The following is a 13,212-nucleotide window of genomic DNA, read 5'->3' as shown; positions in this document are numbered from 1 at the left end:
TTCCTACGTATATAAGACCACCTTCTAATTAACTGCTCAAGCCAAATAACTAAAAGTTACTCTACAGCAGAAGCAGCAGGCTACAACCAGATTAACCGCGTGAACTCTGCAGCCAAACTACCTGGACTCAAATCCCAGCTCGACCACGTTACTGCCATATAACCGTGGGCGACTTTCGTTTCTCTGAGCTTTGGTTTCTGCATCCATAAAATAGAGGCAACACAAGGTTGTTGTGAGATTTAGAGTGTGTAGAATAGCACCCGGCAGAGATAAGCACTCTACAAATATTTGCTTTAAAAACAAAAATCCTAAAAAAAAACAAAAATTCTCACTTTCAGACATGCCATGCTATCTCCTGCCTTTGTAAAAATTTAGAATGCTCTTTCCCCTGATCTACATGTTCTGGCTCGTATCCCTCAGGCTCCAGTTAAAATAGCACGCTCTCTGAGAGGCCTCCCCGGGCCACTCAATCTAAAGTAGTTATGCTGTCACTATCACATCATCCATTTGAATTATCTGCATAGCACCTTCCACTCTAATATTTTTTGTATTTATTTTCTGTTTTCTTCTCACTAAAACTTGAGCTCTAAGAAAGCAGGGACCTTGTCTGACTGACTGGTTCATCCTGGTAGACCCAGGGCCAAATAGTCCCTGGCACAAAATAGACAATAGCTTTTAAACTTGCAACTTACAGGACAATTATTGCTATTTTCCTGGAAAGGTGAAAATCAAAGAGTTGAGTTTGTGCTATTTTGTTAACCTGACTACTAAGCAGCTAGGACAGGATTAGGGAAGTTCTGTGCTGAGGTGAAGGTAGGGACTGAAAGGTCAGATAACTATGAAGTAACTAAAACACACAATGAGAAGAAGAATTTGTAAAAATGATTTCATTCTTATACTCTATTACTCACTCATTACCACTCTGTTCCTCATTATGCTGCTTATCCAGCTTGTTGAAGAAAGCAATGATTCCTTCCAAAACCCTCTTTCTGTTTCCCTGAAAAAATACAAAATAGGTAAGTTCTCTCCATAAACGGCAAGACGAGGAAGTTGATCTTTTCAGCTTAAAAGCTTCTTAAGTATGAATTTAAACAAATTTCAAAATTTTTTTTATTCACACCTTTGAGGCGAGAACCAGAAGCTGATAGACCAAAGGCGGTACTTCTTGAAGATTCAACTTGGAGAACATCTTCAGCACTTTTTCCACCACAAATTCTGCCTCTTCTGCAGTCAGAGGGACATCCCTGTGGATGAAAGATTCTAAAGGCCAGAGCCAAATTATGCCGGAGCCTAATTTGGGAGATATTAGAATACTGTAACTGCCCCTTTTGAATTTTCTTGGACAGAGAACCTTAAAGGGGGCCAATAACCTTACCTAAACAAAGTCATTTCAGAACAAAAATCATAACATTATACTTTAAGCAATTAAAGCAACAAAGGGGGGTTGGGAGGAAATCCTGGAACAGAAAACAAAGGTACCAATATGCTCACTAGGGATAGAGTGTTTGAACTTGCTACATTTCCATTTCTAGCAGGTAATTTCACCCAGCAGAATATAAGGAGAAAAGGGAACGATGAGGCTTACTTGAACATGGAGGTGAATTGAACTACGTATTGCCGATCCCATCTGGTTAAAGAAAATGACCAAAAAAAAAAGAAAAAAAAAAAGAAGATGACAAAGAATATGTAAGTTTATCTCCTTTTAGCTTATTTATATATTATTTTATAAAATTAGTAAGGAGGAAAAAAATAGGGCCATTTCAAGTTGATTAGGTACCACAGGGAAACAAGATCAAAGAAGTGACATTTACAACAATGAAATAAATGCTTGTAACCTGTCAGACTGGCAAAATCAAAGTATGATGATATTCAATGCTGGTGAGAATTTGGGAAACACTTTTCACACACTGTTTTAAGGAGAGTGCATTGATATAACCCTTCTGGGAAGACAAGTTGGCAATACTTATCAACTTTAAAAATGCACATAACCCCAGACCCACCCAACTTACTATTAGAAATATAGCCCATGTATATGCTTATAAGAAGTCACCCAGTTGTGTGTGTGTGTGTGTGTGTGTGTGTGTGTGTTTCACTCAACAGTTTTTATAATAGCAAAAAAACAAATAACCAAATATTTATTGGGAAAAAAAAAAATCTAATAATTGGAAATTAGCCAAATAACAGAATACTGTGGAACTATTAAAAAACTGATGCAGAGTTGTATATGTTGACATGAGTTAAATGAAAAATGCAAGGTATTTTACAATGTGTATTGAGTAAACTTCTGTGTAATTAAAAATGAATAAATAAATATACATGTGCTGGTACATGCTTAAAATTATTTATGTAAAAGACTTTATATAAGGAATTATAAAAGCGGTCATCTCTGGTTTAGATAATCTTGAGTATTCCCCTCTGGTTCTTTTTAATATACTCAAGTGTAAGCATAGTATCATATAACTTAGTATTCTCTTTTATATTTTATTGACTATACCATCTTCAATATGTCTTTTTCTTTTTTTTTTTTGAACAGGACTTTATTGGGGAACAGTGTGTACTTCCAAGACTTTTTTCCAGTCAAGCTGTTGTCCTTTCAATCTTAGCTGCGGAGGGCACAGGTCAGCTCCAGGTCCAATTGCCGTTGTTAGTTGCCAAGGGCTCAGCCCACCATCCCTTGCGGGACTCGAGGAGTTGAACCGGCAACCTTGTGGTTGAGAGCCCACTGGCCCAAGTGGGAATAGAACTGGCAAACTTCGGAGTTAGGAGCATGGAGCTCTAACTATCTGAGCCACCAGGCCGGCCCCCTCAATATATATCTTTATACATTTTATTTTTAATGGGTATAAATTTCATGCAGTGCCTCTACCTTAACTTATATAGCTTACGTTTCTATTATTGTATGCTTAAGTTAGTCACAAATTTCTGTGTTGAACATGTTGATGTATGAGAATTTTCTTGTACGTTGGATGTTTTCCTTAAGGTAATTCTCATATTTCTGGTTTAAAGATACAAACATCACTTACATATTCCACTCCCTCATAAAAACATAAAAGATATAGCAACAGGGTGATTTCCCAGCCTTAAGAACCCTGGGACTCTAAATAATGCTAGTGAACTAAATTTCTATGTTAAGATGGGCAGTCAAACAAATAAGTAAATAGAAAGTATATGTATAATCTAGAACAAAAGATAGAGTAAATATTCTCTCAAAAATTCATCGCAAACTAAATGGTTTTATACAAGTGGTACATTATAAACAAGAAAACGAACTAAACTTCAGTGACTTGAATTCCTGAAACAAATGGGAATTCTTTCTTTTGACACTTGTAGTCCTGAGAAAGTTCTACACATTAATGAGAAAGACTCACCTGACAGAACACAGGGTTTTAATCAACTGCTTCTTACATTCTTCCCCACTCAGTTCACCTGGAAATGCAAAGTACACATTGAGAAATAAATTTGATTAAGTGAACAGAGAAAAAGCCACTAAAACTGGAAGAAAATTACCTTTTCCATAAACCAGATTCTCCTTTTCGGTAACAATGGCAGAGAGAACAATGGGTAATAACTCTAAAGATTTTCCGTTCATTAGGTTGCCCTCCTTGATTGCACCAACAAACTCATTGGCTAATTCAACCAATAATGGTCCTGGAAAATTGTGGGCCTAAAAGTTCATGGGATAAAGAAAACATTAAGCAGAAATCTAAATATTTGACATCTCTCTCCAAAAAATAGGACTCTTCTGCTGAATTAACAGAATTGGCAATGAAACCCAGAACTTGTCCTAGAAGGGATTCGGGGAATCATTCTGCTCTGGCACAAACTTATAATTGTAAAGGGTTTCAAAGGTCAGAATCCTCCACTAGTTCACCAACGTTTTCAGATATGCTAGCTCTTCAAAGAGATACATGTCCATGATACCAGAAATGTACTATAAGCATCGAGGTGGTTTATGGCCCATACATCAACTATTTTATCTTTTAATAGTAGTTTTTCTTCATAAGTAGACCTATGCTAGGTTTGGCACACTTAAGTTTTCCCTCCCTCAACAAATTACAGCCCCCCCCCAAATCTATCCAAACCCCAAAGTTTTTGTTTTCCATCTCACCTCCAGCATCAGTAATCCTATGATCTCAGATGCTACTTCTTTCTGCAAATCCCCTGATTCCACCAATTGAATACAGCAAATGTATGTCTTAAGTCTCCTAAGAGCTCCAGCATTCTCAGAGCAAGGGGAACCTTGTTTTAAAGAGGTGTACAGAAACAAAAAAGGAAAAAGTCTTATAAGGCTGAAGGGCAAATAAATAGGAAAACATACAGCTTTGTAGTTTAACAAAGAAACGGAATAATCAAACTAGTGATGACGAATTGTGTTTCAAACAGAAATATTTAGTCTTGAAAAAGTATTTAATTTAGGCAGTGACTGAAAACGTCATCTTTTCTTCTACCACCTATGCCATTAATTTTTACAATAATTTAAAAATTACTGGACCCTTTTTTGGGTCCCGTAACCCAAATTAAATGTCTTTAACACACTTTAAAATGTCATCACTGGGAGATGTCAGCAAGAATGGTGGAGTCATAAAGACCTGGGAAAAGCCTTTCATCAGAAAAGCGAAAAGAACACTGATGAAAACAGTGAAAGCCAACTTGTTCAGAACTCTGGAAATTAACCAAAAGCTTCCAACAATCCAGGGAGTGTTTAAGAAAAACAGCTGAATCTCAGTGAGCACAGTGAACTTTGTGGCACTTCAACATCCCCTCATCCCATCTCCCTGCCCTCCACCAGCCCAGTCGTCTTTAAAAACCAACAGACCCACAGTCATCGTGAAAGCCAACTGCCTGGCAGCCTCTGGGGAGGGTAGAGTACGGATGGAGCAATTCCCAGATAACTGTCATTATTTGACCTGTTTGGCTGCTCCCTCAACATTTTCACTAGCAAGGCTTGTCTTTACTTGACCTAACTTAGATCGTGCAAATAGCTGTTTACCCAGAGCATTTGTCTAAATCAGTTGCAACTGATTAATATTTTAGCTGCCTTGACAGTCGGGCAAGCAACAAGATGACCAAAAAACTTAAAAGAAAATCCTGGAGGATATATGCACAGGGAGTTTTGAAACGTTCGACACATTTCTGGGAATCTAGAGAGCCACGCAGATACTTAATGCTGTGCTCTGTGTATGGCCAGGCAAGACCTAAAAAGCCGCCAAGCTCTCACCTCTGTCTGACCTTGAGGCTCTGCACAAGCAGAAAGGCTAAGGAAGAGTTATAAACTACCTGCCTGAGCACTGAAGGGGTGCCACTGATATGCATAGGGACCCTCAGCAAAGGCTGGGAAACTCACTGGTTCCAGGCATTTAAGGAATGCTTTGCCCAATCAGTGAAAAAATTCCATTTACGATAGCATCAAAAAGAACACTTAGGAATAAATTTAATAGAAAAAGTGTAAAACTTATACTCTGAAAACTACAAAATGTCATTGAAAGAAATGAAAAGGGACCTAAATAAATGGAAAGACACACCATGTTCATGTAATGGAAGATTTATATTAAGACAGCAATACTTTTCAAATTCATATAGATTCAATACAATCCCTACCAAAACCCTACCTTCCGTTGTTGCAGAAATTGACAAGACAATTTAAAAAATCATATGAAAACACAAGGAACCCAGAATATCCAAAATAATTCAGAAAAAGAAAAACAAAGAACTCACATGTCCTGATCTGAAAACTAATCAAGATGGTGTGGTACTGACAAATGGAGAAACATACAGATCAAAGGAATAGAACTGTTAAGAAATAAACCCTCACATTATGGGCAGCTAATTTTCAATAGGGTGCTACTGAAAATGGGGAAGGAGAAAGTTGGATTCCGGCGTCACACCATATACAGAAATTGACTCAAAATGGATCAAAGATCTAAATGTAAAAGCCAAGGCTACAAAACTTTGAAAAGATAATATATGTGGTGGCCAGTTAGCTCAGTTGGTTAGAGTGTGGTGCTACTAACACCAAGGTTGCCGGTTCGATCCCCACATGGGCCACTGTGAGCTGCGCCCTCCTTAAAAGAAAAGAAAAACATATATAGGTATAAATCTTCATGTCTTTGGATTAAGTGATGGTTTCTTAGATATGACACCAAAAGCACAAGCTACAGAAAAATAAACTGGACATCAAAATTAAAAACTTTGTGCTTCAAAGGATACCATCAAAAAAGTGAAAAGGCAACCCGGAATAGGGGGAAAAATTTTGCAAATCATGTATCTAATAGGGACTTGTATCTACAATATATGAAGAATTACTGCAACTCAATAACAAACACCACCAATTTTTAAAAGGGCAAAGGATCTGAATAGACATTTCTACAAAGATGGCCAGCAAGCACACGAAAGGACGCTCAACACCATTACCCACCAGGGAAATGCCAATCAAAGCCACAAAGAAAGATCACTTCCCACCACTAAGAGGGCTGGAATGAAAAAGACAGTAACAGGCATTGCTGAGGATGTAGAGAAATCAGCATCCTCATTTGGTGCTGGTAGCAATGTGAAAACTGTTCCTCAAACAATTAAACAATGGAGATACCATATGACACAGCAATTCCACTCTGAGATATTTACCAAAGAGAAACAAAAATGTACAAAAACTGGTACACAAATTTCATAGCAGCATTATTCCTAATTGCCAAAAACTGGAAACCACCTGAATGTCCATCAACTCATGAATGGAAAAGTGTGATGTAAGCATACAATGGCATATTATTTGGCAATAAAAAGAGATGAAAATCTGATATAGCCTAGAACATGGATGAACCTTGGTAACTTACGGTAGTTAAAGCCTGTCACAAAGAACCACGACTTGTATGATTCCATGTATGTGAAATATCCAGAATAGGCAAATCAACAGAGACAGAAAGTAGACGAGTGGTTTCTTAGGGCTAGAGTAGACCAGGGCTTTGGGGAGGTGACAGCTAAGGGATACAAAGTTTCTTTTAGGGGTAAGAAAAATATTCTAAAATTGATTGTGGTGATGGTTGTGCAACTCTGAATATACTGAAAGCCACTGAACTGCATATTTTAAGTGGGTGAATTTTATGTCAATTATATCTCAATTTAAAAAAACAACTGTGTTGCAACAACATGGATGGACCTAGAGGGTATTATGCTAAGTGAAATAAGTCAGACTGAGAAAAACAAATACCATGTGATCTCACTTATGGTGTGGAATCTAAAGAAAAAAATAAATGAACAAAACAAAAAAATAAAAAATTGTACACTTTACAAGGCTGAATTTTTTAGTATGTAGAATATATCTCAATTTTTAAAAATGTCATCTTTAGTTAACTATTGGTCCCTTACATCATCAATTTAACAGACTTAAAATGATTAAAAAGTAGTTTCCACAAGTACTTGATAACTCATGCTACTTTTAAACTATGCTTTCCAAATCTGTATTTCTATATAAGATGAACTTAAGGTTAGTTGCAGAGGGGAAAGCCATGATAATGTTTCCCAGGTTTGTCTGTCCAAGAAAGAAATTACTCTTCTATCTTTCACTTACTAGTACATTACGCAGCTGCTTCTAGTCTTTCATTATTTCCTTTTCTCTGATATTTCTACAAAATAGTCATTCAGCAAGTTTCCATAAAGGCTCATTCAATCAATTTTGAAAGTTTTTTACGAATAGGAAGATGTGTTTTCAAACCCTTGCAGTGGAGACCCAATTTATTTGAGGGGGGAAGAAAAGTAAACCAAGTTAAATAAACCATTAAGAGAGTAAAACCACTGTTAATTTTTGCCGTGTAGAATGTTATTCTATCACATTTAATTCTACCACTGCATCTAGAACAAGGTAAAACTGGCCCTTGTTCAAGATATAACAACAAATATGCCCACTGGGAATTAAGAATCTCTATTTAAGTCACCCAAGATTCCCATTTCATTAAACGCCAGAGATTCCTAGTCGCTTGTTAAGCACAGATTAAGTACTAAATATTGCTGTTCTTCACAATTTTGAAAGCACAAGTAAACCAAAGCCGATTTTTATCAAATGCATCCTTTACGGGCCCCAAGACCAACAATACAATCTCAGGTGGCCACTTCAAGCTCCTTCAGTAAAATTAAGTCAAGACAAGAGATTACTGCTTTAGCTGAATCTGTAAAATCTCCAAAACACAGAAAAGTCTCAGTGGGGCTTCAAACAGTAAGAAAAATAGCAATATGGACCACAAGTAAACAAATCTACCAATGAACCAAGGGAAACAGAAGTAGCATTAATTATCACCTTTGAAGATGGCTCTCAGGAATGCTCCAGCAGTTTTTCCTTTTACTGCCTGATGCTGAAGGAGAGTAGCCAGCTGCAATCAAAGAAAGAAAATGCTACAAGTCTCTGACAACAATTTCTTCACCCCCATGACCTAAACTCCCAACATGAAAAATAGTCACCTGTGAGGTTCATATCCTTCCCACAGACTCCAGGGATAACAAATAACATACTTATTTAGATAGACCAGAGTAGACCTTAACATGATGCTAGGCTGTCAAGACTGAAATGTATTCATACTACAAACATTTACTGAGTACTTGAGCACTAGGTATTGAGCTGTCTTAGGTACTGAGCTGTGTTCTTAGGGATATACATTCATTCAACAAATATTTTTAGGCATGTTCTTTTCCCTAGGCAAATCCAATGTCTCAATTAGTAACTATAGTCTGGATATTACTTTCAAATAGGATTGTTCTAAGAATCACAAAGTATACTAATTGGCTTATATACATAGTTACATAAATATTTAAATATTATATAGTTGTATAACGTACACGAATGCCCTTAAATTGCCTATTTCTCTCCCTCCTCACCATTTCTTTACATCTGTGAGTTATCAAATAAATCCTTGTCTTCTAAGGAAAGTGGGGGGGTAGATGAAGTGGTAGAATAATTTTTCTAACATGTCCTTTGAATGTGTCATCATGTTTGACATATGCTTTTACCAGAACATGCTTCCTAGTACTCACCTCATCTTCTTTCAAGGTTTGAAGAAATTCCTGCAATCTGTCTGCTGTTTTTTCTGTTGACAGAGATAGAATTTTCTGGTCCATTGTTGCACGTATCATAAAACTGTAAGGCAAAAATGTCAGAGCTGATGAAACTTCCAGAAAGAAAAAAGCTTGATTTCTTTTGCCTTCCCGACCTGTTAACTGAGTACTTCATACATATTATAGACAACATACACGGTGGGTACTCAACAGGCTAAGGACTACTAACTAGTGGGAGGAGGCGATCCTTATCCAAACAAAGTAAACCTTGAGAATTCCCTGCAATTTCCTTATTGGAAACTTGTCTTCTAATCAAGTGGATTCATAATTTTGCCCACAGTGTATCATATTTTTTAGCATCGACCCGTAACGCTGCATAGAACAAAGCTGTCATTTAACAGTATATCAAATACATAATTATAAATATCTACACAAGAATTTGTATTCTGGTGAGCATATAATAAAGTAATAGTTGATAAATAAATGAATTCAAAAATGGCACTGTCAAGACAAAGTGCCAATTAAATAGTATAAAAACAAATGAGAAGTAAACAAGGCTAAAGAAACAAATGTGTGTTCAAATGTTAAGAAGCCTTCCCAGCAGAGGAAATCTTGAATCGGAACTTAGAGACTAAATTTAGATGGTCAGCATAACCAGCTGATGTTCATTATACCCTATGGGGGAAGGAGAGTATCATAAACAAAGGCACTCATATGAGAACTTGAAAAACTTACCGGGGGGAAAACGAGTAGATTGCCTAAAGGAAAGACTTCAAGAAGGGGAGGAGTGAGCAGGAAGGCTAGAAGGCTGGGAATAAACTGCGCAAGATTTTAAGTGCCAGGTTAAGGAATTTAGATCTTATTCTACAACTAATGAAGAACGAAAATGTTGGAGCGAAAATAGTCGGTAACCACAAGATGGCCACGGGGTTTTGAAAATTAATTTGGGGAACATAATCAATAATGTAAAGATTTTGTAGGGTATCCGATGAACATGTCTCATTAGGGAGACCACCTCAGGGGTGATGTAGATGCCTGATCTCTGCACTGTACACCTGACGCTGAACAATAATGAATGCCAACTATAATTTTACATATATATATGTATATGTGTGTATGTATATGGTTACAGGAAGCGGAGCACAGCATTAGGAATAGAGACAGTGGGAATGCAATGGCTCTGTGCGATGTCAGAGGGGTAGTGGATGGGGGAGAGGAGATCACACAGTGTGAGGGACATAAATGATAAACGTCTAAGTATTGCTTCGTCTTGTGCCCCTGAAACTAATAAAAATTAAAAAAAATGTTGGAGCGAAAGAAATCTGACAAGATTGAAACAGCGTGTGAGGGAACTGAATCCGGCATCGATGTGCAGAATAAAGGAGGGAGAAAGTGAGGTGAGGAGGTGACGTGGTGGTTGTGACAAAGCCTGTATTAGGGGGGAAGGTACATTTCTCGGATGGACGTAGGAGCTGAACCTTGAAGGCGGGCTGAAGTGTCGCACGCCCCCGGGGGTAGGGACGGGGTAGGGACGCAGCGGGACACAGCGGCGCACATCGACCGTCCAGGCCACGGAAAACACCAGAACTGCACCGCGGGACGGGGCCCTCCTGTCCTCACAGACCCGCTCCCTCACCGCCTCATCTCCGGGGCTGAGTCCCACCGCCCGGGCCGCGCGCAAAGCCCCTCTGCTTGGTTACCTCAGACTCACCGCCACCACAAACTTCCAAAAAGCCCGCTCACTCACACGCCATCGCACTTCCGTCGCCACAAACAACAGGTCCCGCCCCCACGGCTCACTTCCGCCCGATATGGACTGTACCATTAAAGCACATGGGGTGAACCGTCGGGAGTCCTAGGACGTTCCCACTCACAGGCGGGGGGAGGCGCGGCCTGAGAACTCGAATTCGGGACCGCAGAGTGAGCATGCGCAAGGTGGCCTAGCTGTACTAGCAGCGATGTCTTGACTGGTGAAGCTCTTGTGTCCTGTTAGAGAAAGTGTCAAGGCGCGAGGGGAATGAATCAAGCGATGGTCCCACAGGTTTTTGCGTTGGGAGCATCGGGAAGGCAGAAGCAGGCATCCTACTCCCTGTGCCAGTGGAGATGCCAGTAATCCCTCAGATGTATCCCCCAAGTGGCCCAGGGTTTGTTTGTTTTTATGTTCCCCGTGTGAAATCTCAGCATTTGCACATAGCCTGCTAAAGCAGTAAATGCTCATTAAATGTTTGTTAAATTAACAACAAAGAGCAAAGAGCAATGCAGGAAAGGCCAGAGCATCTATAGTCGATTTTAGGTGGAAGGAGTAGCTTATGCAAAGGGCCTGGGAGCAACCAAAGAGCAATCCTGGCTGGTTCAGGAGGTGAAGGTGCTTGGGGTGGGAAAGCAGGGGCTTTTAAGTCCAATCACGGGCAGTGGAGAACAGCTAAAGTGGAAGGACATGATTGTACTTACATTGTAGAACCGTATCTCCGGCAGGGGAGTACTGCCGAGATTCTTCAAAAGAGAAGATGGGGGTGGGGAGGACTGAAGGCAGGATCCCTTAGGAGACAATCAGTTATTCTGGAGACAGGTGGTGGCGGCCCAAAAGGTGGTGGTGGGGAAAGGCGGAAAGGAGTGGACCACATGTGAGAGAGATTAGGAAATGGAGTGAACCTGGCTTGGGGAGATATGGCAGGAGTTGAGGAAGAGTCAAGCTTGAGTGATTCGGGTGGTGGTGGTGGTGAGGGGTGATTCTGCCAGTTGTCTGACACAGGAGCACAGGAAAAGGTGCAGGTTTGGGGGTGACAAGAGACCTTCAGATTTGGACTTGCCAAGTGTAAGGTGCCCGTGGGATGGCATGTGAAGGAATGCTAAGATTGGGGGCATTCAGTCTGGAGTCTGACTCCTAGTCCCCAGGGAAGGGATAGGTCTACTTGGCGAGTTCTGGAAGAAACATGGCTGTGGGAGAAAAAGGGTGCCTCCCACCTAGTTGGGTGGCCCCTCGCCTAGCACATTTCTTAAGCATTTTTTTCCTTCCACCACCTTTCTTTCCCAACATTGAGCTGTGACATGTGGCTAACACACAGCAGCTGAGTTGGAACATTATTCCTGAAAGGAACCATTTAGCTTACCAAGGAAACAGATGACGTTACCTCATCTTCCCCCCACAAAACCTCCCTCACAGGCTGCTTCCTTAAAAAGTGGCCCCTCACACTCGGCGATATTTAATTAAGGTTTATAGATCATCCAATTGTATTATATCAGTGATCATTTTCTGATTTTGATCATTGTGCTGTGGTTAAGAGCATGTCCTTGTTTTTAGGAAATACACCCTGAAGTATTTAGTTAGCTGCAGAGGGATTATGTCTGCAACTTACTCAAATGGTTTAGAAAAAAATCACGTGTGTATATTCAGAGAGAATGATAAAGCAAAAGTGGTAAAATGTTAACATCTAGGTGAAGGGCACATGGGAATTCTTTGTACTAATCTTGGAACTTCTGTAAATCTTATATTAACACTAAATACATTTTTTTAAAAAGAGAAAAAGGCCCTGTTGTAAATCTACTGAACTGCTCTGGCTTATAAACCATCAGCAAACTGGGCCTCTGAAGGGCCATCTCTCCATGTCACTCCTTTTCTGCTGATATGCTAGATGGTTGCAAAACCGAGGTGAAATGCTCATCTTACGTGGGGCCCCTTGGATGCTCCTCTCCGCATCTCGGTGACTTTCTCATCCTTGTCACCTCAGCCACTCACTCTCCTGGTCACAACCTGAGCCACCTCCAGTATCACCACTCAGACATCAATTTCCCATTTCTCCAGTTTGCCTGCTCAATGCCTCCCACTTACTTGGTGCTCTCTAATCTTCACTGTCCCCCATTCCTCCTCCATCATTAATTCCAAGCTTTAACACTTCAGCCACATTTCTACCAATATTCTCCCCTTGCCCCCTGTCTGTCCTTCCATCCCACCCATCCTGCAGGAAGCTGGCCATGTTCCTTTGTTGGAGCCATACCTAGGCTACTGGATGGTGCTGGAGAAGTCACATGACTGTGTTCATGGGTGCCCTGAAAAAGTCATTATAAGCAATCTCAAGGGGGCATTCAACACTGCCAGACAAGCTTCCCTAGTAAGTTTATCCTTCCTTTCTGCATGAGGGTTATTTCAAGTTTTTCTATCTCCTCCTTTACTCTCAG

General features: G+C 39.9%; 1 protein-coding gene across 2 annotated transcripts in view; it reads right to left on the bottom strand.

Moving 5' to 3' along the window:
* The window catches only part of FANCI (FA complementation group I), a 58,313-nt gene extending 47,399 nt beyond the window's left edge, over positions 1 to 10,914 (bottom strand). Inside the window, exons 1-9 of one of the 2 annotated variants that reach the window (XM_019726751.2) lie at positions 10,737 to 10,914; positions 9,016 to 9,118; positions 8,285 to 8,357; positions 4,109 to 4,239; positions 3,508 to 3,664; positions 3,369 to 3,426; positions 1,586 to 1,627; positions 1,121 to 1,244; positions 912 to 997 (exon numbers count right to left, since the gene is read on the bottom strand). In XM_019726751.2, the coding sequence (XP_019582310.2) occupies positions 912 to 997; positions 1,121 to 1,244; positions 1,586 to 1,627; positions 3,369 to 3,426; positions 3,508 to 3,664; positions 4,109 to 4,239; positions 8,285 to 8,357; positions 9,016 to 9,118; positions 10,737 to 10,861 (899 nt within the window). In that variant the 5' untranslated portion in view covers positions 10,862 to 10,914. The remainder of the gene's footprint in view (positions 1 to 911; positions 998 to 1,120; positions 1,245 to 1,585; positions 1,628 to 3,368; positions 3,427 to 3,507; positions 3,665 to 4,108; positions 4,240 to 8,284; positions 8,358 to 9,015; positions 9,119 to 10,736) is intronic. The other variant, XM_074318345.1, reaches the window with a different exon arrangement.
* Between the last annotated feature and the right edge of the window lie 2,298 nt (positions 10,915 to 13,212).

Source organism: Rhinolophus sinicus, linkage group LG13 (assembly GCF_036562045.2).
Source record: "Rhinolophus sinicus isolate RSC01 linkage group LG13, ASM3656204v1, whole genome shotgun sequence".
NCBI classification, from domain to species: Eukaryota; Metazoa; Chordata; class Mammalia; order Chiroptera; family Rhinolophidae; genus Rhinolophus; species Rhinolophus sinicus.
Note: the sequence above shows the minus strand (reverse complement) of the source record. Positions and strands in the feature narration are given on the sequence as shown.